The 24,825-nt window shown below is 44.5% G+C and overlaps 1 protein-coding gene across 2 annotated transcripts in view; it reads left to right on the forward strand.

The window, feature by feature from the left end:
• Nucleotides 1-3,699: 3,699 nt before the first annotated feature.
• The window catches only part of EIF4G2 (eukaryotic translation initiation factor 4 gamma 2), a 141,246-nt gene continuing 120,120 nt past the window's right edge, over nucleotides 3,700-24,825 (forward strand). The window contains exons 1-3 of one of the 2 annotated variants that reach the window (XM_086955950.1): nucleotides 3,700-3,929; nucleotides 7,455-7,519; nucleotides 22,386-22,500. In XM_086955950.1, coding sequence (XP_086812076.1) covers nucleotides 7,510-7,519; nucleotides 22,386-22,500 — 125 coding nt within the window. In that variant the 5' untranslated portion in view covers nucleotides 3,700-3,929; nucleotides 7,455-7,509. The remainder of the gene's footprint in view (nucleotides 3,930-7,454; nucleotides 7,520-22,385; nucleotides 22,501-24,825) is intronic. The other variant, XM_086955951.1, reaches the window with a different exon arrangement.

Raw genomic sequence — 24,825 nt, forward strand, 5'->3', positions numbered from 1 at the left:
CGCCTCCTGGCGCTGTGCTGTCATCTGTGGTGCGCGCCGCCACTTGGCCTGCCGGGATATGTAGTCCCGGAGCGGCGACGCGAGGAGATTGTGCCTGGTGACTCTTGGCGGTGGCGGCGATGCAACCCTCTCCCCTACTGCCTCTCGTCTCAGGCAGTGTCCGCTTGAGGATACAAATTGCCGGTAAGCCCCCGCTCCTGCCAGGTGGCGCGCTGTTAAAATGCGCCTCCTGGCGCTGTGCTGTCGTCTGTGGTGCGCGCCGCCGCTTGGCCTGCCCGGATATGTAGTCCCGGAGCGGCGACGCGAGGAGATTGTGCCTGGTGACTCTTGGCGGTGGCGGCGATGCAACCCTCTCCCCTACTGCCTCTCGTCCCAGGCAGTGTCCGCTGGAGAATACAAATTGCCGGTAAGCCCCCGCTCCTGCCGGGTGGCGCGCTGTTTAAATGCGCCTCCTGGCGCTGTGCTGTCGTCTGTGGTGCGCGCCGCCGCTTGGCCTGCCGGGATATGTAGTCCCGGAGTGGCGGCGCGAGGAGATTGTGCCTGGTGACCCGCACACCAAAGACCCCAATACATGATGCTAAGTCCTCGTCCAAGATGATGCAGGCTAAACATGATTTGATGTCCATTGATGAGGGCATCTTTGAATATTAACAATGTGCGAATCATCATGTATTACTAATGATTCTATTATTATGTGAGTAACAATATGCCTTCTAGTCAAAGACAAAATTGTTAGCAAATGCTAAAAGGAGGGTCTGTTGGACTGAGAATGTGTCTAGCCGACTCCTTCTAGCATTACGCTAGTTAAGTTAGCATTTGTGGCACCATTTTGTATTCAGCCTCCATTTTGTACCATGATTGAAAATAAGGTCCTGTCTCATGATGTTTACCTCAGCAGAAAAGCAGCCTTGATTGTTTCTCTTTAGCTTTATTCAAGGTTGAACTCCAATACACTAATGAATAGATCCTTCTGTCTCTGCATGCCTTCCCTCTAGAGTAAGCCCTGCTCCCACCTCAGAGAGACGAACACGGGCAGAGTAACTTTGAAACTACGATAGCAGGTACCTGTTCGCAAGATGGTAGCTTGCTTTTCTGTGCTCCCTTTGTTCGTTAGTGGAAAATTCCAGGCTGGGTGGGACTTTAGAGGTGTTGGAAATGTGTATTTTGTGTTACCGTGTGGACGGGGGTCAGTCTCTGGGTAGCTATCTAAGGAGGTTGGTCGGACCAGACTCCGCATGAGCAAATACTAATACAATAACTTTGGTTTATATTCTCTACTGTCCGACCGACTCTTCATTTGTATGGAAGGCTGAGAGGTGGTAGCGAGTGACCCGGTGGCCCTAATTGGGTCACTTCCTTCAACCATGATAGTGTCCTATAGAAGGGCTTATGTACTGTAGTAATATGTGCCTCGTTTCGTCTTTCCTCTGACCCAAGGGGCTGTTGTTTTAGTAAATTCTCTTGGTGGGCCAGTTAAAGTTGCAAGGTTAGGAATGAAATGCCCATAGTACGTGGCTAGGCCTAGGAAGCTCTGAATGTCCGACAGAGACTTTCAGGACCTCAGTCTCTCTGATGGTGGCCCCTTTTCAAGGGTCCATCCTTATACACTCTCTAGAGCAGATAGATCCATCAAATTCCAACTCCAACTGTAGATATCACACTAGTTTTGGTTAAAAGTTAGTTCCAGTTTAGCAATCCTTTGTAGGGCAGCCTTCAGTTTCTGCTGGTGGTCCGAGAGGGTGGGGTATACATTAGGATTTGGTCACTGATATTTAGGAGACCCTAAAAGCCTTGATGGAACTTCTCTGATTGCATTTTGGAATACTTCTGCTGCTGAAGAGATGCTAAAATTCAGGCAGCTGTATCACTGATGTCGTCATGGGTGGAAGAAGTTGTTAGATGACTGCACTCTTCACTAAGCTCAAGCTGGTGGCATCCAGAGTTCAGATCTAGTTTAGAAAAACAACAGGCTCTGCTAAGTTAGTTGATGTGATCATCTATTGGTTGAGTGATGAGCTGCTCTCTCTTTAAAGCGGCATGTGCTAGTCGCATGTCAATGCAAATTCTGAGGTTTTTTGGTTGCTTAGGTATACCGTTGACCACCATGAGGATGAGCAAGGGGCAGGACAAAAAACCTTCTTGATGACCCCTAAATTGTCAAGCTTTTGCAACTCTGCCTCTACAGCCAGTGCTTTAAATGGGTAAAAATATGTGCAGGTACTCATTAAAATAGAGGTGTGACAAGTGGGCGGGGCTAAGGGCAAAATATGATCATACATAATTCTGCAAAAGGCTGCTTCAGCTGTGTTAATTACCAGCTCCTCGGAAGCAGAGTGGCCTCTGCCCTGGAGGAGAAACCTAACCTGAACCTGCCCTGCTGTCGATCAGAGTACTGGTATTCTCCCTGGCTCCAGAGAAGTGCCGGTACTGACGGCAAAAAAATGTGGAAGTGCCGGTACTCAGTACCGGCCCATTTAAAGCACTGTCTATAGTTGGTTAAAGAAGAAAGGGTATTAATCTTTACTTATCACTTCGTTATGAGTCTCTCATGATACACTACAGAAGCGTTGACATAATCGAGAACCTGGTCTTTTGATAGAATTCCAGATTTAAAGTGGTCTTACTCTTCTTATTGGTACTGATGCTAACCAGGTCTCTCATATTTGTCCTCATTCCAACTGCTATCAGTTAGGAATCGGATTCAAAATCACAAGTTTGACTCAGTATGAGTTTAGGAGGTATCTATGCAGCCAAAACAAAAAGGTCAGGGTAAAACTGTGTGATAAAAACAGTCAGATAGACTGTTAGCACTATATTCTGCGTGACTAGTAGAAAATAAAATAAAAAACCGGGCTGCTAACCTGTAGCAATGGGCCGTTCTCGGAATCTGTAGTAACAGAGTCTAAAAACACCCCAGGTCCTTTAAAGCCAGACAAGGGCACACATTTAAAAGCAAAGCTTGTTCCCTATCTTTTTCCTTTCCTTTTCCCCATGTGATTCACCCTGTACCATGTAAATATGCTCTTTATTTTCAATAAAAAATTACTGAAATAGAAACGGTGCAATTGTGCTATTAGACCTGCCTAGCGTTTAAATCTTTCCCGAGAGTGAAAATTGGAAAATATGAAGAAATACGCTCCTTTTATAGGTAATTAAATCGTTGACAGTTATAAGTGTTTTTAGGGTGAATGCTAGTTATATTGCAACCAGCTGCTGCTACACAAAGGATCTTCACCAACAGGAATTAATATGGTGTCCATAAGTGGAGCTTCCACAGCACACACAATGGCAGGAGCCAAATGTGTCGTAAGGTGAGCCTTTCCCGTATAACAAAAAGCTTCGAACAGGAAATCGTGTTAGGTAGTTGAGAAACCTAACACAAAGCGTGTGAAAAGACAACATTTTTAATAATAATAGTTCATTCCGTGCCCAAAAAATTGTAGCTACGCAACCACCCGCAACCACAATACGTACGCTGTTCTTACGCAATTTCGTTTGACTTATCGCAGTCGCGAATACGGCTGGTGCACTGCGGCTGTGCTGCGGTGCAACCAACCTTCCGCCTACCTTGGCAACGCCCTATCCCACCCCCAAAACGTTCCATTGGCCATGTCTCACGAAAGAACGCGTCACTAACAGAAACTCGGACGCCAATTGGTCTACTTTCCGACTACTAATTGTCGCCTCGTATAGCTGGCTAGGTTTAGTTGACACGGGTTTGTGAGACAGAAAGTTTAGCGTCTGAGCCGACGCAGTAACAGCCGAGTACTGGGCGAGCTCCATGGAGGAAGAGTAGCTGCTGCAGTCGCTCGCCCCGCATCCGCGCTGCCGCCCCCACGCTCTCCCCCCCCATCACCCCTTTTTATTTTTATTTTTTCTCTCCTGTCGGTGTCACTAAAACCTGAGAAGCTGAAGAAGCCGTGAGACAAGTAAGGAGATTGTTTCCCTGCGCGATGCATGGCGCGACAGCGTCGTCTCAAAATGGCCGCCATGGCTCTTATGTAGAAAATGGCGTCAGGCGGTGCATGTTGGGAGGGTGTAGATTTAGCTAATGTCGATGATATTTTACGTTTCATTCCTATAGAAATGTTAAGCCTTATGTGTGCTAATGTTCCGGTTTGGGGCTAAAGATGGAGGCATCGTCAGGAGGCTTGTAATGTGTGGAGATACACTCTGCCCCCCCCCCCCCATTTAGTAGAAAATCAATGACTACGGCGTAAAGCCCAATTGCACAGAAATTGTCTATCGAGGGCATGTCTTAATGTGGCAATTCCGTATTACGTTATGTGTTGACTGGGTTTTTCCTTCGACTACGGCCATATGAGTGGTCTTAGGCTATAGTACGCAATTTATGCCGGTAACGCCACCCACAGACAGTCCTTTTGTGCGTTTAGCTCACGGTTTCTCTGGGAATCGGAAGTTGCGTTAGCTTTTTATTGTACTGAAGAGGGTAGGTTGCCGGAGGTACTCGGTTCCACCTCTGTTTTCAGTTCAGATCGGTTCTGGCCCACAATGCGTGGGCGCTGTAAGGACCTGGAGAACAAAGACATCTGTGCGTTTTTACGACAGTGCTTTCCTTTGTATGTCAAAGGCAGCGAAACTCTCGCTTATTTTGGGATCTCTTGGCATCAGCGTGTCACTGCTCCTGGGTTTACAGACGGGGGTGGGCTCGGTCAGTGGGCATTTCAACCTGGGACATACAGGAACTCATCGGGTGGTTCACTAGGCGTGGCCACGGCATAATGAGATCATCGGGTCGTGCCGGGTTGTGAAGTCAGCGAGCGTTGAAAGCCGCATTTCTCAAAAGGCTTCGTGATAGAAATTGTGGATTCACGGTATTATGGTTTGGTATCTACCCGAGAGCATACCCAAACGTTGCTGGTTACTAGACAGTCGTACACAATCTGGTTGCCAATTGCCCCCCTCCCCCCTCAAATTTCCTATCCTAACTGGTCACGCTCCAATGTATAATCCGTCTTGCACAGGGAAGCTCTTATCGATCAGTGACGTTTTCATTAAAACCATTTAGGCATGCAATACGAAGCGTGCATGAGGAGGCTGTCTCAAGAATACCCCGGAAGTACTTGCTCCTCCTCTTCTTCTTTTTTTTTTTTTTTCACCCCTTCCCTAGAATCTAGTTTTTCGTGTTTCAATATTATTTTTCTACAAATGTAACTATTCCCCCGTGAAAACAAACTATTCATTGTTGCATATAATGGGCAACGGGGTTATCTCTAGATGTCGGGAAGGTTTCTGGCTTGTCTAGTGTGCTAAGTTTTGTGTATGTGAGGGTGTCTCATTGGGCTTTAAGATTGTTATAGCTAGTCTTGACTATGGTCTCAGTGGACTGCGTTTAACTATGGCTAGTTGTGGCCTGACTCTTATGCAGGTAAAGGCTCATTGGGGCTTTATGTAGGCCTTGTAGCCAGCCAAAACGTTTATTTTGGATCTCCGATTCAGTGTTACATAAGTTAAGGCTGGATAGGACCAGGGCTCTTGACAGTTACACCAGAAGGTCAGCACTTGGTAAAGAGTATTTTGAGTAAGGAGCGCTGGAGATTCTTCCCTTTGACCGTTGCTTTACATTGTGGAACCAATGTTTGTGGTGGTGTCTAGTTGGAGATGGGTTTGAGTTTAATCTGACCGTTTGGAAGTTTACTAGCTATAGCACATACCTGTGCCAAAGGACTTGCCGAGAAAGGGTCGAACCTTGGAACACTACACGATAATGTTGTGTGGAGGGCTCATTGGTTTAGAATTAGATTTTCTATCATAATTCTCTCATAATAGCAGACACTTTATCTTGCTTTAAAACAACTGTCTGTTGGACGTGTGCACCAGCTGTGTACGAAATTGTGTTGCTTGATTGAATAAACTGCACCAAAAGACAAAATTATTAAAGGTATTTTGTTTGTCTTTTTTCTGCTGAAAAGCTCTTCCTTTATGAATCACCAAAAGTCTCACTCCCCATAATCGAGAGTAACTTGCTTTCAGTGTGTCGCAAGGGTTGGTTGATTGTGTGTAGTATAGTGATTTTAGTTGTGTAGGTTTGCAATCTTAGTACCTTGCATGGTGAGCTTGCCCGGAACACGGTGTGGGAGCATCACCAGACCATTCCTTTATAGGTTATTCCGTCTGTGTGACACTCATATTCTTTTGTATTTTGCGTCCTTTGCATCCCAATGCTTTATGAAAATTTGCTCAAGATTCAGTCATTTTGGCTGATTGGGCTGAGGTTAGGTGTAGTGAGTACATCCGAAATATATGAATTCAGTTTCTATATCGGTCTCAGACTATGTAGCTAAACGTTACTGCTTGCATAACTAATTTACCTCCAACCTTCCTTAAGAGGAATAACTTGATCACCCATTGGAGTGCAGCAATATTGAGGTGAAAATCCTTTCCTAGACAAAACCTTCCACTATGAGTCACAGGCTACATGGTTTAATTTAGGGTTCACTCTGAGTCACAGGCTGCATGGTTTCATTTAGGGTTCAGTCTATCACTTGGTTCTTGGTATAAATCAAGTTAACGATCTAGCTTTCTTGCTAAGGAACCTTGGTGATTTAACATTCGTGGTCCTCTTAAGATCCAGTTCCTGTGTAGAATATATGGTTTACATGATGGTAACCATGTAGGGCAACTTAAACTGCTCTCCAATCAGTACTAGTGTTTGCCAGTGATCAAGTCTGGGGTGGGGTGTATTGGGCAGGTCTGTTGCCAACAAGCGAGTACCCACAGTTTTCCCACTGTCTATATGTGTGTCAGTCCCATGTTGGCAAAACGTAAGCTCAGCCTTGTTGAATGTTTAACATGTAATGCATCTCTGTCCTTGTTTTGTGCTTGAATGGGCTTATTTTGGATTCGGATTATAGGTTTTGATTGTTCCAGCCAGTCATTTCTTGCCCCTTTCCTAGGCTTCTCGACAGTATGCATCCTAAGCCACAGCCTCGTTTCTGCTCATGTCAGAGTGCTGTTGTATTCTAGTCCCTGTCCTGGTGTGCTCCAGAATGCATCTTGAGAAGGTACAGGCATGACCTTCCACTGGATTGCTTTAACTGCTGGGGGGTGGGCCCCATTGGACGTAGTTCCCAGCGGGTTTAGCGCTACAATGATGGCTCTGGGGATACGGGAACGCAAGTACAAATGAGACACCCTAACCTCTGATAAGCTAGACTCCTTTTGAAGGCACCTCCATATTACGACGGTTCAAGTTCTATAGAGTCCTAGACTTTCACCACACTAGGGCATGTAACAAACGAAGATTATATTAAGGTAGCTGGTGGTGGGGGCCAGCCGGTCTACCACACTGGCCTTAACATCGTAGGGCATTCATCACGGAGACAGTGGTGTGTGACAACTAACCACTACCAAAGTTATATGACCCCTTGTAATAGCTGTAGGGCGGCTGCTTATCAATAACATCTACATGTACATATTTTGTCTCCATGTAGAGTGTGACTACAGGGCGCTGCTCCCAAAACCTCGCTCATTCAAGCGATTCGCTCTATGGAACTCGGTGAGTGATAGCCCGTGTTCTGCCTGAGTGGACGCGTTGCAGTGACGCTCTTTGGCTATGGATGGAACGGACCCCTGCGTGTTGTACGAATTGGACATTGTTCCTTAATGAATTTTCCGATTTGGACTATGAGCTAACAAGCGTGCCAACTTGGTGCTGTAGGCAGTGTGAATGTGTACAGATGCTGAGTGAGATGGGGGTACGCGCTCTTATGAAAAGGGGCATTTGTTTCTTATACATAGAGTACGGTAATCTACTGAAAATCTGTTTGGACCCAGGAATGCCTAAATGAGGGTCAGAGGGTGGTGTTCTGGGATCTGGAAGGTCCTGGTGAATGCCGCAGTGATCAACACTGTGGGCGCAATTACATCGGCAGGAGCATGTCATCACCTTTACTGTAAGGAGAGGTGAAGGCATCCTAATCTTCTCCTATCACCACCATCATTTACGTTTTTACCCTATCTTGGTGGCCCAGTAAAAAAAATTGGAATCCGGGACACATCAGAGCTAGTTTTAACCTTCACTTTCCTTTGGTGATCCCACAAATGTAAGTTTTGTATTGTCTTGCCCTCCCTCTTGCTCCACCCCAGGCATTGGTCTGCGCAGGGGTGTTAGTTAGCAGGCCAGATGATGAAGCATTTCACAATATTGTGAGTGAGGTCTATTTTTACACACATAGCCTATGCCACCGCCAGTGTACACTTTACTACCTACTTTTGTGTGTAAGAGTCATTAACTGAGTACCTTTCTTCTGTAGGGGTGAATGAGTGTGACACAAAAGCAATTGCAACCTCATTGCCACTCCCATCAACTTGGGTGAGACACTACCTAAACCTTTGCCGCTTGCATCTGTTGTAACAGTTATTTGCTATAGGAGCTTTGCCAACTGCATTCTGAATCTCATCAAAACATAGTTGGCTAACATTGGAAAGGCACATTCTTCTTTAGCAGAGTTCTCATGATATTGGTCTTTTCTGAAAGTTTGTCCTCCAATTTTAAATAAAACTCTGCCAAATCCAAGTATTACCCGAGGTCATCCTTGCATGTGGGAGAATGCACGTTAACGATAGACCTCAGCAGTTTTTCCTTACGTCTTATTCCACTACAACAGACCTCATGCCCTGTGTAGGTGACTTTTTTTTCTCAGCAAATTTAAGTTTTGAGAATTTCGCTGTTAACCCTTTAAGCAGTGCACTCAGCAACTTTCTAAATCCTTCGTGTTCTTTCTCCCACTAACAATCAGGATGTAGTCTTGAAAACCCTCCCCAGCATATCTCCAAATAGTTCAGTCATAAGTCTCTTTAACACTGCTGCTGCAGAAGTAGGGCCAAAGGGTCCACAGCAGAACTGGAAGCACCCACATGGGGTACAAAATGCTGTTACACTCCTATAGGGGTGTAGAGAAATTTGTTGATATGAAGAAGAAATATCCATCATGGAGAACCATTTGACATTCCTAGTTAAGAAAAGCATCTCATGAATTCTGGGTGTGGAAATTAGTCCATCACTACGTTGTCATTCAAACACCTAAGATTCACACATAGCCGAATGTTGCCTTTGGCCTGTCTAGCAACGATAATTAGTGAAACCCAGTCAGAGGCCTCAGTTAGCTCAAGGACTCTAACATCTTGAAATTTCCTACGCCCTCTTAACCTAATCTCTCACAACCCTGGGTATATTGCATGCCTTATAGTAATGCCTTTTTTGTCTTTCTATCCTAAAACAGGAGGGCCGTCAGCTGCCACATATAACTTAAATGTGGTTTTCTGTGTTTAACTTAAAACACAAATAGTCTAAATCTCAACATAACTGTTTTTGCATAGGATTCATATCCGTGGCTTCTAAATAAGGACCAATAATGCACAATAAATGTAAGTTCGGTCTTCCACGTCATCTGACGTGTTTCTAGATGAATCTGAACCCCTTTCTTTGAGGCAAGCTGCCTTTTTTTAGGTTGAGCCTAGCACCGCGTGCATGCACCGCTCTAGGAGAGGTCCTCTTGGAATCACTCCAGACTTCCAAGAGACTCCTCTGTGTGGGTCGGACTCCTCTCATGCATTCCATTGGCCTTTGCACCCGTGCATGTCTACGCGTATGTGTATTTGGTTTCTCATATCGATTTGTCCTCTTTGACACATAATATAAACGCTTTATCTGTTTTCAGTAGTTGTCCAACGTATGATGTGGAAAATTATTTCTCCTCTGCAATTAATTTTTTAAGGACACATTTTGGGCAGTTTCATTATTTTGAACGGCAACCTGTGCACAGGGCTGCTTCTCAACATTTTGAGCCGGATTAGTCTGTAGTTCGTTTACTGTTGCAGCGATTTCAGCGTACTGCTCAATTTAGTCCTGCACCTGTTTTTAGACCATTCTGTCCTTCTGGCTCGTAATGATCTCTCGATATTAGTTTGCGCCACCCAAGTATGGCCAGGAGCATGTATGGTTTTAGACGACACAGGCATGCAACAATTAATCGTGAAATCAATCTATAAACAGGTCGAGATTCTGAATACTAATGGGGCTCTTTCACTTTTTTGGCAGGTTTGTCTAGACCGTACTTGAAACAGAAATTTAAGCGCTGATACTGGCTCATAGTACATTTGTAAAAATGAGAAATGCCAGTACTCCCCAATCACAATAGTCCCACCTCTGCTGAGAAGGTGGGACTATTGTGCCCTTTCAAATTTAAGGAAGCGCGGGTACGCCGTACCTGCTCATATAAGAATAAAAACAGCCCTAGACTCTCAGTATAAGCAAGCGAGCTAACTCCTCTCTAAACCTTTCATGTTGTCCTTGCTGCACGCGTGTGATATGTGATTTAAACAAATATGCTAATTAGTTCTCCCAAAGACCCCTCCACACTTGGGAGCTCCCTTTTAGAATACCAAGTGGAAGATCAATCTGAGTGATTAATCTGTTATTAAGATCACATGTTACACCAAGGTCTCGAGGACTCAGATTTATTACTAAGTTTTATATTGTGAGACAAATTAAGTCAGCCGTATGTATTGGATGTTGTCCTCCTTCGGCCAGCATAGACTGTCAAGATTTTGGCATCTGACAATGCAAGTACGAGGAAGACTTTTTATTTTGTGGGGCCAAGTCCTCACCTTTCCTCTGTAAATCAGTATGTTTGGAGATTGAAGTTTGCCTATCTGAGTTGGCTTCTTGAGATTGCCAATGATATGTTCCACAGTACCCCCCATACAGATGTGTTGCAAGGAAAATCCTACTTTTTAAACTGGCTTTGTGAATGGCAATCATAGTAATTGTATAGCTATACACCACCCAGGATTATATGCTGCATAGCTAAGCACTTAAAAGGTCCCAAAGGCAAGACCTATTGGCTATGCCAATACTTTTTTGTTCTTTTGAAATAGCCCTAAATTCCGCATTCATCCTTTTTCACTGGGTATTTGTCAAGATTGGCGTTGTATAGTACTTCCACAACGGAAGCATGCAAAACTAATGACCTGTGCCTGGCTGTTGGTCATATCCTTCCACCGCCTTTGCTGTTGCTAGCTCGGTCATGAAGACGTTCTTTTCTCTTAAAAAAAAAAAAAAAAAATCCCCTCCCCTTCAGAAATCTAGTTCAATGAACCTTTTGATGGTAGAAAAACCGCGCTGGCCCATCAGATAGCTCTAATTTTAATTACTACTTTTCACTTATTTAATGACCCTAAAAGTCGAATCTTGTTTTTTTTGTTAAACCATTTTATTGGGTTTTCGATGCGCACACAAAAAAGAAAGATAAACATTACATATATGTACCCTACGGAAGTGCAGACATAACATAATGGGTACATGACTGGTACTGAGGCAGCATTACATGGAATAATCAAAAGCACATTTTGTGGAATGCCAATGAAGCGTGTTGGGGCGAATTGCTCCCATGGAAAGTGTCTTCGTGTGTGTGTACCCAAGAGAAGAACAATAAGGGGAGAAGGTGCTACTGGGGTACTAAACTAGAATGAGTGATTAGGGGGTAGTTGGGTGTGTTTGAATAGCCGGAACTAGACCTAGGAAGAGTGCATAGTGACTCAGTGTGGCGGCGACAATGTATTTGTGTGCAGAAAGGGTGGAGGGGGGTCTTGAGAAAGCCGGCCTACCTAGCCCTTAGGGAGGTCGCTCAGTGAGACACCTCAGGTGAGCCCTGTGACTTTTGTGTGTAGTGTCATGGTCGATAGCTCGATGGAAGCACCGGAGCAAACTGCCCATTCAGGGGAAATGAGGCAGCGACTTGCACTGCGAAGCTCCTCTTGTCGAAGCACATCCTCCTCTGCAGTGCCCCACTTAATTACTGTCCTTATCCAGACCACCAAAGGGGTGGTGGGGAGGTCTGTAAACCACGATTGGACATTGTGGTGTTGCCTGCGTCATAATATTCCTAACGAGCAGGCTTCCCAGGAGGGGATGTCCGGCAGGTCTGTAACCTCGTGCAGTATGGCATGAATGCTGCTCCAATAGTGCTGCAGGGTTGGATAGGCCCAGAACATATGTAGGGCGGTTGCACTAGGGGCCTGGCAGCGGGGGAAAGCAAACTGACTCTGGGTAGTGATGCTGAAACCGCGATGCCGTCAGATATGCCCGGGCAGTATAAATTGTATATTTTTGCAGCTGTAGTATGGGATAACACCTTTGGGGAATTAGTGCGCTCCCATTCATTGTTGTGGCCTCCCAAGCTCCTCCATTTGTTGTTCATTTGAATAAGTGGGGCATGGGTCAGTTCCCAGATGTCCGTGTACGTCCCAAGTGGGGTGTCGGCCGGGGACCATGGTCAGTACTTTAAAGCACTGAATGGGTTGCATGCTCTGTCATGGGGGTGATGTCCGCAAACCTTACGCCAGCTGATCGAAAGGGAGAAGTTGGCCCTCAAAGGAAAGGGACTCCACCTCTAGAAGCAAGTGATTGGTCCAGGACTGTAGTTCCTGGACTCTGTAGTAGCCCCCACTACGGGGTTGGCCGACCAGCGGTAGCAGTAGGGTGTAGAACAGGGCCCTTGGGACAGGCGAAGAATGAGGAGCATACAGGCCTTTGCTATAGTTACCTGTAATGAATGGGTCCTGGCAGGCTGGATCCTCTGCACAAGCAGGCTGTGGATTGCCGGTAAGGATAAATCCCAGAGTCAACCAGGCCTCTCCCAGGTGGCAACCCGCTGCCCAGCAAGCTCTCCCTCTCCTCATTTTTTAGCTAGTGCATATTTGTCAGAATGGTTAACTTCCTTGTATTTCATATCCAATTCTACCAAGCCGGTGTTCAAAGCTTTGACCTCCACTTCTCGAGGATTTACTGTGCCAACTTTGCCAAAGGGACATCAACACTTCTGCACGTTTGGCTATACTTATGTCCCTTGTATATACCATAAAGTACTTCCATGCAGTTTTGAACTGGGTTTTTGATCCAACATTGTTAAAGTAATCTCTTATAGCAGTTGCAATATCAGACCGATATGACACATCAAGCAGTGGCTTGGATGGAAATCTCCATGTAAGGCTAGGGGAAGCGAGTGCGATTCCCGAATTAAGATCTTCATTGGACATATGAAGCAGCGTTTCTAGACATAACTTAATAAAAGAGTGATTGTCCTGGTTCTCAGGTTAAAATGTGTGCCTTCTGACCCTCTTCGCCCCAGATTAGTCTGCCATTGAAATCTAGTAACTTGCAGTACGTTACATAAAACTGTCTTCATAATTGGGGATGTCTAAGTTATTTCCTGCATTTCCCATAATTACATAAGTACTGTTATGAATGAATTTTTGGTACACATTTGACAACCTTTCCTGACCTATATTAAATCTCACCTCACCCAGGACATTGCATCACACAGACCAGGAAAGCCAGTTTTGCAGCATGAATCCTTTTCTGGAACCAACTGCTATGCATTATTCTGCCATCTAGTGGGTTGGGTTTGGAATTGTTGTCCGTCCCCCTCTTCCCGGGGTGTTGTCGACCATTATTTGGTACTGGACACCTTTCCTCTTCAGGGATACAGGCAGAGCAACAACACAGATGGATCTAAATAAGGTTAGGTAGGGGCCATGGAAATACCCCTTTCAAGTTTTGCCCAAATTGCCGCCACATGTTTTCCAAACGCGATCCACACAACGGTTGTAACCTCTGTCTGCTGAAGGATCAGGACTGCAAGACCTGCGCAGTTTTCATATCGGACTCTCAAGGCCCGTTAAAAGCATAGGGAGGTCCATTACGCAGCCATGCTGCAAGGTCGGAAACAATAGACATTGCTGAGGGACTTAGGCCTCTCAAGTGACAAGGATGACCAGGGGGCTGGCTGCAGAATCGACACTGGGACGTCTATCCTCAAAGGGGACGCAGAGAGGTGTGGTGTGAAAAATGGACATGGAGAAGGAAACTGACATGGTGAAAACCCCTCACCTGTCTGATACTGAGGGTCAGCCGTGACCGAAAGAAACCCACAGATCCCACCCCAGGGATACAGACTATGGAAGATCTGCGAAGACTGGTGCTAAACAGGAGGCCGTGAATGGGAAAACCATACCTTTTTTGGAGGCAGAATCCACCACACCCAAGATTATCTCCTTGGCTTCAGTGCCGAAAGGACCCTTTAGTTAGAGAAAGACGTCTGGAGGTAGAAATGGTGGCCCTCCAACAAAAGTTTGAGGCGCTTGAGGCATTCTGAATCCTGGTAAAACCCTCAGCTACCGCAGATGCTGAGGAGGATACCTTTGAAGCTACGGCAACACCAGAACATAACAAAGAGGACATTGAAGAACTCTGCTCCAGAAGAGGAGGAATAATCTAACTTTCGAGGAAGTATGGAACGACCTCGACTCTAATCCAGAACAAGAGGTCTGTAGACATCCCTTGAAGGCTTCTTCACCAGATGAGTCTTCTTACAACAGCCTCATCAAAGAGCAGCTGATATCTTTGGGGCCCCCTCTAGAAACTTTAGAACCATCCACCAAGGGGACACTACCATCCAATGCTGCCAAGCATTCTAGACTAAGGCAAGGAGGCATTCAAGGAGGGGCCTGCCTTAGCAAAGTGGGTAACCCCACGGTTTGAGAAATAAAACCCTCCACAAAGGGCCCTAAATACATCCAGGGGAACACAGTTGCAGACTCTTATCACCCCAGCAAGGAGGAGCCCACCTCCAGAGAGAAGTAAAAGAATGGACATGTGGGGAGAAGGAGGCAGCAATGCAGTGGCGCTTTGCAAACACTAATGCCCTCCTCAGAAGGTATGGTCACCAACAATGGGACGACATCTAAGAACTGATGAACAAGTTCCCAGAAGAGTATTAGAAAAGGGCAAAATCAACCATACAGAAGGGGAAGGAACCTAGCGAACATGTCTGAAATCTGCTCTAGACACAGCTGATGCAGCCAATTTCAAGCTTCAAGCAAGAAGTCCAAACCTCCATAGTTGGCAAACTCTTCACATGAGACTCCCTGTTTGGAAGTGAGGTAGATGAATCCCTACAACAAATGGAAGGACAATGACTGGCAGGTCCAAAGGAGCCTTGCAACAGAGGGGCACCTTCAAAATAGGGTTGTTTGTTTATTCAGTTAGCTATATAAGCTACAAAAGTAAGGCTGGGTAACTGAAAAATGTTGTTGGCGATGCCTTAAGTGTTCGGTCTGGGAATCATTTGGCAGCACAGATTTCAACCTGACTTGTTGCTAGCACTATACAGAGTGAACTTTGGGTCTGCCCATTTCACTTCTGGCTTTCTTCTGCCAGCTGGTTTCAGCCATTAGCTTAAGATTGTTAATTACGTATTAGCTCAGCCCAGTGGAGTGTTAATCTAATCGAATGCTCTTCCCTTCTGCTTCTGTCTGGCTACATTGTTCTTCAAGAGGGACTGCTGTACAGATATAACCCTCTTTAGGCTCCTGCTGGCCCCCTTTCTCCAGTGTGCTAACACTGCATGTGTTGGCACATTAATCCAAGTCTTGTTGACTTTGCCACTGCTTGATCTGCAAATGCTAATCTCAGGTCATATGAAGTCTGACAGACGAGGACACTTTGTTGACTGCGACAAGGCCTCTGTCATGGTCTGTGTAAGTACTCCAAAGAATCCAAATCAGCAAATGCTGCTCATTCGTCAGCAGGTAAACCTCTGACAAATGTTGAAGTGAAACATGCTGATGGCTAAGCAACTCATTTCAGACGACCCAGAAAAACACCTGCCAGCAGACATCTGGCTAAATCGGGTCTCTCCCAAATAAGCTTGATCAGTGCCCACTTAGTCATTACGAGTAGCCTGGCGCATCACTGAGAACCAAGGTTGGAGGAGCAAACGTCCACCCATCACCCACTGTATTTCCTGTTCAACTGCACCCACCACAGCGTGTTGAACATAGCCACCATCTCTATTTACCACCTCTTAGCATGTATGGAAGTGGTTGGTGTGAGCTTGGCCCAGTTATGTCTCTCAGAAGATGAAGTGTATGCAAGTAAGTAATCTGTATTTGCTAGTTAATTAAAATCATTCCAAAAAGACAGTTCAGTACAGAATTTAAAAATCTGTAACGGATAGAACCAATTTAGTGTATACAGAATTTTGCCTGGTAGCCCTAGGTCTGTGTATTCTTCCCTATCCAGGGGAGTAATTTGAACCTTGGATTTTTGAGCAAGGATACAAGTTTACGGCCTTACTGTATCCCTGTGACTAAATCTGGGGAACTTGTAAGGAGCTCCCTAGCAGCTAAACCCATCCTAGGAATGTGCAATTTTCAAGGCTAAGGTGGCTATAAAATGAGCAGATCAGAGAACTGTTTGGACCTTTATGTACCAAGATGTAGCCCCCGTGAAAGTCTTCAAACAAAGACACCGTGGCATAGAGCAGTGTTTCCCAAACTTTTGACTCCAGAGGACCCCCCACTGAGTCACCATCGAAGCCAGGGACCCCCAAGCAATTTGTAGGATTTAAATTTCAAACATGAAAACAGTAATACGAAAAAAATAACACTTGTGCACACAACAAATACTCGAATTACTAATGTTTTTAAGTGCATATTTAGAAGCCCCTATACCATGAGAACATCACTTTTTGCGACGTTCCCATGGTGATAGGGACCTGGCCTTATTTACAAGGCAGCATTAAGCCACTTAACATGGCTTAACGGTGCCTTGTAAATAAGACCCCCTTTCACCCAATGCTTGACGTGAAAGGGGTGCGCAGTGGGTGTTGCAGTGGGAGTTTCCCCTGCAACACCCATAGATTTTTGCGCTGCCCCCTATTTACAAGGGCAGCGTAAATTGGAGGCAGCTCCAAAATTAAGACCAGGGAAAACCTGGTCTTAACTTGGTGAAACAAGCAGAAATGCTTTATTTCTCATTAATTTTGCAAAACGCATTGGTTTGTTTATGTTCAGGAAGGTGACCATTCCTGCACATCGCCAATCTTGAAAAAAAGACATTTTGTAACCTCCATGTGTACTGCATTAAGCAGCACACATAGAAATGACAAAATGACATTTCAAGATTGTTTATGTACAGGAAGGTCCCCCTTCCTGCACATAAACAATCTTCCCCTGTTAAGTTTAGTGCCAGCGCAGGGGAAACTCAGGCTTGCACTATATTCTTGTAAATATGGTGAAATCCTGCGTTTCTGAAATGGCGGAGCGTGTAAAGCCAAGGAGGCTAACGACACTCTCCACCACTTCTGTTGTATTTTATATTGAAAGAATTTGCAAGGAAACGAAAAAAGTTAATGGGAAGGTTGGTGGTGCATTTCCGTGACTAACTTTTCAATGGTTGGTTTTATTTTGCAGTACGAGGCTTCTGCTCCTGCCAGGGCCAGAGTGGAAACCAAAAGCAGCACTGGCAAATGTTTTCATACTAGTCCCCATACACTGCACATCAAGTGCAGTGAGTGGGCTTGACCACTACAAAGGAGGTTTTGGGAACCCCCCCCCCCCCCAAATAGGAAACAAAGGTGCAGTCTGCAACACATTTATCATTATATATTGAGTTTTATTAGCTTCATTAGCTTCATAAAGAACAGTAAATGAAGACCTGACTATGCACCAGAATACGACAATCTTTGTTGGGGTTCTTCAATGATTTCCTCACTATCACCCTGCAACAGTGCCTCTCATCTCTCCATAGCCCCTTTGTCACATGTAGTCACTAACTTGTACCTTGCAGTTTGCAAGCAGCTATTTGATGACCGTTTATAGTCACTGTGCTAGATTACGATTCTCACTTATGAATGGCACAGTAACAAAATAATCTGACAAAATCAGTAACACACTGACCTATGTATAAAAAAATACTGTTTTATTAATGCATGGTACACGTTTTTTGCAGTAGGCATATTAACCCTCTGTGCCAGGCCGTTTCTAGGTTTTTTGCCGCCCTAGGCGAGAATTGAAAAATGCCGCCCCCTCCCGTGTCCAGGATTTTATGCTTTTAAAGTTGTAGCAAAGCACAGAACAGTATTGCTACAAGTCTGGGGAAAAGTCACAGGATTTGCCTCCCTGGGCACATCCTGTTCTTGCGCTATACTCTGGTCAGGGATTTGTGTACAAAACAGCTGCAATTTGAACCCAAGACACATGTTTACCAAGTGGAGCCCCAGGGCTAAGAAACACTACATGGCTTGGAGGGGGTGAAGTTGACCTAAATATGTACCAAATTCTCCGAAACACTTGTTAAACACAAATGAAGGACCATCAAATATAAACTTTATCTAACTGACATTAACTCCAAATTGTTTCATACAGAAGTCCTAGCTGGGGACCGAAATCAGATTAGGTATGTCTGCTTCCTCTGGATCCGGCAGGTGCATTTTGTAGATCTGTCCACTTCAGCTGGCCCCCACTCCAAAATAGTGCCCGTGAGGATTACAGCTTTGAGCTGCCTGTGCAAGGGTGGGAGAGAAGTGTGGCTCAATGATGCAGAGGTCTATCCCGGGACCAGGGTTCAATTCCCTGCCTCGGCGGGTCTTGGGCTCAAAATTCAACGGACCTGATCATTCTCGCCTCGGTGCCTGTTCCAATCATGGAGTTCCACTCAAACTCTGGGCAATAGCTTGTTTAATCTCCACAACTGCCCCCACAACGCTAAGAATGCCTGGCCTCCACCTTGGGGGTGCCCAGGAGTGGACGCATCACAGGGAAAGCCAGGATGGGTTCCACAGCGGAATTCGTACAAGCGCCTTGAGACCCTTGCGGGTGAGTAGTGCGCTATACAAACATTAAAGTACAGTGAACCCTCCCATGTAATATAGATGAACACGTGGGACTTTTAGGGGTATCTATTACCCCATTTTGAACACACAAAATCAGGTGTAGCGCTGGAAGCATTATGGACTACTTTTAATCTTTATGACTCTTTTAATACAGGAGGGGGGAAGAGTCCCCACCTATAAAAGAACACCTCAAGGCTCCATAATTGATTACATATTCACCACTCCTGGGCTAAACACCAAGGTGAAAACCTATAGGACAATCCCCTCAGCCTACAGTGATCCCAATCCTGTGCTATTGGTAATCTGCTGGGGAGACCTTGAACGCGAGGGCTGGGGCCGCCGCCATGGGCAGGCGGTACCTGTCCCTACAGATCAGGGGAGGCGGCTCAAATGGGGCAAGGTAATCCCAGATTTTATGGCAAATGTATTGCCTAAAATCGAGGGAGACATAGAAACATGCTTAAATCAAGAGGCCCCTAATCGAAAAATCATACAGGCGTTTGAATCGATATGTGTCCAAATAGCGAGGGATCTGACAGTTAAATCCACCAAGAGAGTGCCTAGTACCTTAAAGTGGTTTGACGCAAACTGTTCACAGAGTCTTATTCTCCAAACTCAGTGGAAATTTGGAGGTCTGTGGAGGGCTCTCAAACCTACAATACGGGTTCAGAGAAAAACTAGGTACCCTGGCCCAATGTTTGAATTTGCACCTATTGATCGCCAAATATGCGGTGGCCGGGGAGGGGTCTCTTTATCTGGCTTTCATGGACCTCTCCTCGGCCTTCAATTTGGTTAATAGGTCCAAATTGTGGTTAATCCTCTTTGAGATGGGGATAGACCCTTCCTTGGTCACGTTTATGACCTCTTTACACCAGGATTTATTTGCCAAGGTTAGGGTCACAAATGAGGGGAGGTGCACGGACACGTTTAGGTCTGAGAAAGGGGTCCGCCAAGGGTGTATCCTGGCCCCTCTCCTTTTTTACTATTTATATAAACGGGCTGGAAAAACATCTAGAGGAGGAGGGGGGGGGGTAGACGCTCCGCGTGTGGGAGGACTACAGGTTCCGGCCCTCCTATACGCGGGTGACGCCGTATTGATTGCCCGCACGGGGATTGGCCTACAGAGACTATTGGACCGTTTTGGTTCCTTTATGGAAAACCTTCATCTGAAGGTTAATGCTAAAAAATCTCATTCTATGGTAGTGGGTAAACTGAGAGGAAAGCCTAGAACTAAAACATTTATATGTAAGGGCGAGGTAGTTTCAAGGGTTCCGGTCTTCCCTTATCTGGGGGTCCTTTTCGATGAAAGGGGGTCCTGGGTCCCTCGGATAAAGGCGAAGAGTTTATCCTTGGCCCGTTCGACAGCTGCACTGTTGGGTTTTACAAAAAGGTTGGGGGCTAGGCCGATGGAAGCTTTGTTAAAGGTTTATAAAACTAAGTGTATTCCTATTGCCACCTATGGGGCCGCCTTGTGGGGCTACGCTACCCAAGATAAAATCCAAAGGGTAGAACATGGAATAATCAGACAATTGCTCTCAGTTCCCAAATCGACCCCTACCTTCTCTATTCATGAGGAAGTGGGTCTGCCCTACATTGCAGACAAGCTGAACTTGGCACCCCTCCTATCTTGGGCAAAGACCTGGCTAAATCCAGAGTTTACTTTGAATCATCTTATTCTGGAGGACGTAATTTCTTTGGACCATGCCATGAAAATACCCTGGCCGAAGTATTTTTTAAAAAAAAATACATTTTTTGACCTGGGCAGACCGGAACTTTTCTCAACTCCATCTAACATTAGGAGAGAAGATGTAAAGTGGATCAAGGTCCATTTTATAGAGAGAGCCCGTCTTAATAGAGAGGAGAAAGAATTAATGAAACCATCTGTAAGAATACACCATGTTAATTACTACGCCCTCTCTGGAACCATATTTGAAATAAGTCACAAGACCTCTTCATAAAATGCTATTAGTCAGATTTAAGTTTCATTTGATTCACTTTTCTTTAGGCCGCTATCTATCATGGGATAACCTAGCAGATGCCCCTCCTTCTGAGTGTGACAATCTCTCAAAACAAGATACCATGCATTTTATGATGTTTTGTGGGCTTTATACTGCCGCTAGGAAAAAATACCTGTTACCTGTCTTGAGGGAGGCTGGCTTTATTCAAGTCAGACCTGCGTTAATTTACCTTCAGATGTTGGGCAATGTTTACATTACTTTCAGTGTTGCCAGTTTTCTAGCGGAAGCTTTTAGAGTTGGGAATAAACGGGCTCCACTGAATTTTTTATTGTAAATATGGTATCACTCTAATGGATCTTAATTTTATGAGCCAAATGTCCAATAATTATGGTCATCTATGATTTTTTTTTCAAAATCGAATAAAGTGTGCTTGAATTGATTAGTGAGCCCTACTGTTATTTTCTGAGCACCTTCGGAGTCACGTGGAAGGGCCTAAAGCGAGGCCAGATTTGTACCCAATGCAAGTTTACTTTTTTGAAGTTTTTAAAGGCAACATCGACCCAAAGCTATCGGAGCGCTTTACATGAGCGCCACTTATGTTACACAATGACACATTCATTTTTGGTTGGCACTGGGAAGTTAAGTGATTTGCCCAGAATCACAGGATGTTCAGCCGAGGCTCAAACCTTTTTCCCTGCTCCCATGTTGGCATCTCTGGCCCTTACCCCACATCCTCTCCTTGGCACCAGGAGCAGGGCAAAAAAGGGGGAGATGTTGATCCAAAAATAAAACTGATCAGAAGCACATTTTCAAGACAACATCATTAAAAATAACATTTCTGGTTGAAATAAACTTCATATTGTTTACCACAGAAGCCCTAGGCGCGGCGCTAAGAAATGAAGCTTGTCTCCAGTGCTTTCTCAGGACCGGGCACACCCTTCTGCATCGTTGCATGTGCTACATTAGATAAGGCAAAGCTGCCACTGAACAACACTCATCTCTCTCCAGCAGAGACATTAATCACTGACGTTATCTTCTTGACACTTTTATTGTTCTTTTAAATCTGTTAATTAAACATTATACTTTGCAGTGCTTTTAACTGCTGCCTGTGGACCCCCCTGGGAATGTCAGGGACCCCTGGGGGTCCGCGAACCACAGTTTGGGAAACACTGGCATAAAGTATTTGAGAGCTGGCTATTTACGGTCAGCTTGCAAATTGATTGCAGGTTTTACATACTCCTCATTCAAAACCTCATCACTCACAACCCAAACTCCACCATCATTCTAATAGTGGTATAAAATACACTTGGGGTATTTTTTCCTCTTTATTAAGATTAATAACCTAATACTTCAGTATTCACGAACATTGCTTCTGTTTGTACTAAAATGACCAGTTAACTTGCATCTGATTTTTCATACTTGGTTTTTGGCCCATTAGAGGGTCAAACAATGTAGATTCAAAGTCATTAAAAACTGACATGAACATTATCAATGTGTGAAGTGTTAATTTCATAATATAGATGACTAGTTTGTAAGAGAATTGTTGGGTTCAATCAGTTGTATTGTTTAATATCCATCCTGCATCTCTCCTCCCAAGTAGAGGTAGTGGACTGATACCGAAAAATGTTTATGGTTTAATGTAGTAAACTATTAGGAAAGCTGAATATAGTGAAGAAACATTGGGCATTGTAACCTAAAGTCTAAAAATGTTGTTTGTTTTTTGTAGGTTTTGTTTCTCCCCACCCCGACCTTCCATTGAACAATATTCTTTTGAAGATTCTTAGTTGTCAAGCCGCCAAAGTGGAGAGTGCGATTGCAGAAGGGGGTGCTTCTCGTTTCGGGTAAGCTAAATTTCTTTTCATTTACAACTTAAAATGATCGAATCGGATGTCAAAATAATAGTTGTCTAGAGGTTTTAAAAAATGTTGATGTGTAAACTAAGATCCGGCTAGTTAAATGTTGCAATTGTAAGATTAGTTGTCAAAGCAGATCACTGGTTTTAATTGGCTATTGTTCCTTTTCCACAACTTTGATATAAGGGTTTCATATAGGATCCTAAAGCCTAAAATGCTCATGTTATTTTAAGAGTGGCCACTTGGATAAGTTTTATGGGGTACGTACGCCACGTTTGGTTTGGATGTTTATATGTACTTGTTCAGTGCGTATATATAAAAAGTGACACGGGGCGAATGATAGCCTGGAAAAATAAGTTTGCTAAATCTGCTCTAGCTCTTTATTTATAAAGGGTTAGACTCGGAAACTGTATTTGGAGGTATCTTTCTAAAAACTGAAAGTATCTTGGTCCCTAAGGAAAGTGGCTAAAGCAGCTGGCCAAATCACATATCCCAACCTGCTTAATCAGTCTTGTCAAGAAGGTTTTTCCTTTTTGAGCTCTTGCGAGTTAAATGCTTGCCAGAAATACCGATGATCGTACTAAGCGAAAGCTGAAGGACTGATGGAAATGAGGCTTGACAGTGGCCAAAGAATTTCAGTCAAAATATTGAGTGTCCGTTATCTTATTTGCCTCTTTCTGCTTTAGGTGACCAATTTTAATTGGCTGTTGCATGGCGTCGGTCTCCCCACATTCTACGGTTTTAAAGTTGAGAATATTCCAGGTCCCCTGACAATGAATGTTCAGCTGCTTCGTGAATTACAGCCATACTTTGCCTAGAAAACCATAGTCCAAGAAGAGCAGTGGTCACAGGCAGCACCCAATTTGTTTTCGTTTGCCTTGAGGGCCCTTGCAGTTGTAGATTACTTATGTTTTTTTAAAATCTGGATAGGGAATTGGTATGGACATGGCTCAACGTAAATCATCTTTTCTGCCTGCCTGGCAAATGCATCTAAATGAGCTGTTATCATCCATTGCAGTATGATCTAGGTTAACAGAATAACATTTTTAATATTGTTCATTGTCTCTTTTACAGACCTGTGCTGCATTGGATTTGTCAGAACCATTTTAAAAGCGTTGTACTTTCCCCCCTAGCCATAGAAAGAGTTGTAGCTTCTGAATAAGAGGGTGCGTTTCCTTATCAAGGCCCATAAAATATTTAGACTATGAAACCTAATGTTGCTACATTATCCAATTTGCCCTATTATCCTGCTTTGCAGTACCACCAGTAAAGATATTTGTGGTGCTGAAGTATTCTGGATCAATGCTAATGTCTGGTCTTCTCCAGCTCTTACTTAATTTTTTTTAAGACTTATTGGTTTGCACATTGATAAATATTCCTGAGTTAGGACCGTCGTTGCAGTATTCTTTTGAGCTGTTCCAAAGGCATCCCATGAGCGTGCCTCGGAAGCATGTTGGGAAGTGTTATCCTCAGATTTTCCCAATTCCGTTTTTTCTTTTCAGAACAGAATTTCAGTTCGTGTACAGTGAACTAGCAAACCTAAGTACATTTCTAGATCTGCCTGACAATACTTATGGGAATAGACTGATTGCGAGACAGAATGGCTTTGTCTGTATAGTAAGAAGTATCTTGCAGATGTTAGGAAGAGCTGTACATTTTAGGCATGGGGGCGCTCGTGAGACGGCAGGAGACACATATTGCACCATATGTCAGCCAATTTCCAGGTTTGCAAATTAGAATGATCTGGCTTATCCTTTTCAGCACTACAGTCTGGCAAGCTGAACTGCAACAAAAAATGGCATTGGTCTTATGGTGCAACGCTCTTCTGACATGTTGGAAACATTGGAAAAGAAGCGCCACGTGCATGAGCCAATCAAAAGGCAGTCTTCGTTATGGCAATTGGACGCACCGTAATCCCCTACGGCCAGCAGGGCGCAAAGTTTGGGATTTTTTTTGTTACATTTTAAAATGCAAGTGTGAAGTGCATTTTTTTTTTGTAGCAAGGAAATTTAAGTTTTCAACAATAAAAGGGTCATTCTGTTCCATTTTGATGAAAGTGTGAGAAACGCTTTTATCTGAAGACAGTTCTAGTTTGACTTGAACATTCCACTTTTCTTGAAGGATATTTTTAGTACAATATTTCTGACGGGATCTTGGTAGGTTACTTTTCATTAGCAGACCAACTAAGCGGTCTGTTTTGAATGGGGCCTTATTTAAACTGAGGGACTGCCTTCTCCGCATGGTCCCCCCCCCTTCCCCCCCCCTCATCCCCATAATTGAATTGTTGGAAAGGCAGTTTTTCTTTGTAATGGT

The sequence above is a fragment of the Lissotriton vulgaris genome, chromosome 2_1 (genome assembly GCF_964263255.1).
Source record: "Lissotriton vulgaris chromosome 2_1, aLisVul1.2, whole genome shotgun sequence".
In the NCBI taxonomy this organism is placed as follows: Eukaryota; Metazoa; Chordata; class Amphibia; order Caudata; family Salamandridae; genus Lissotriton; species Lissotriton vulgaris.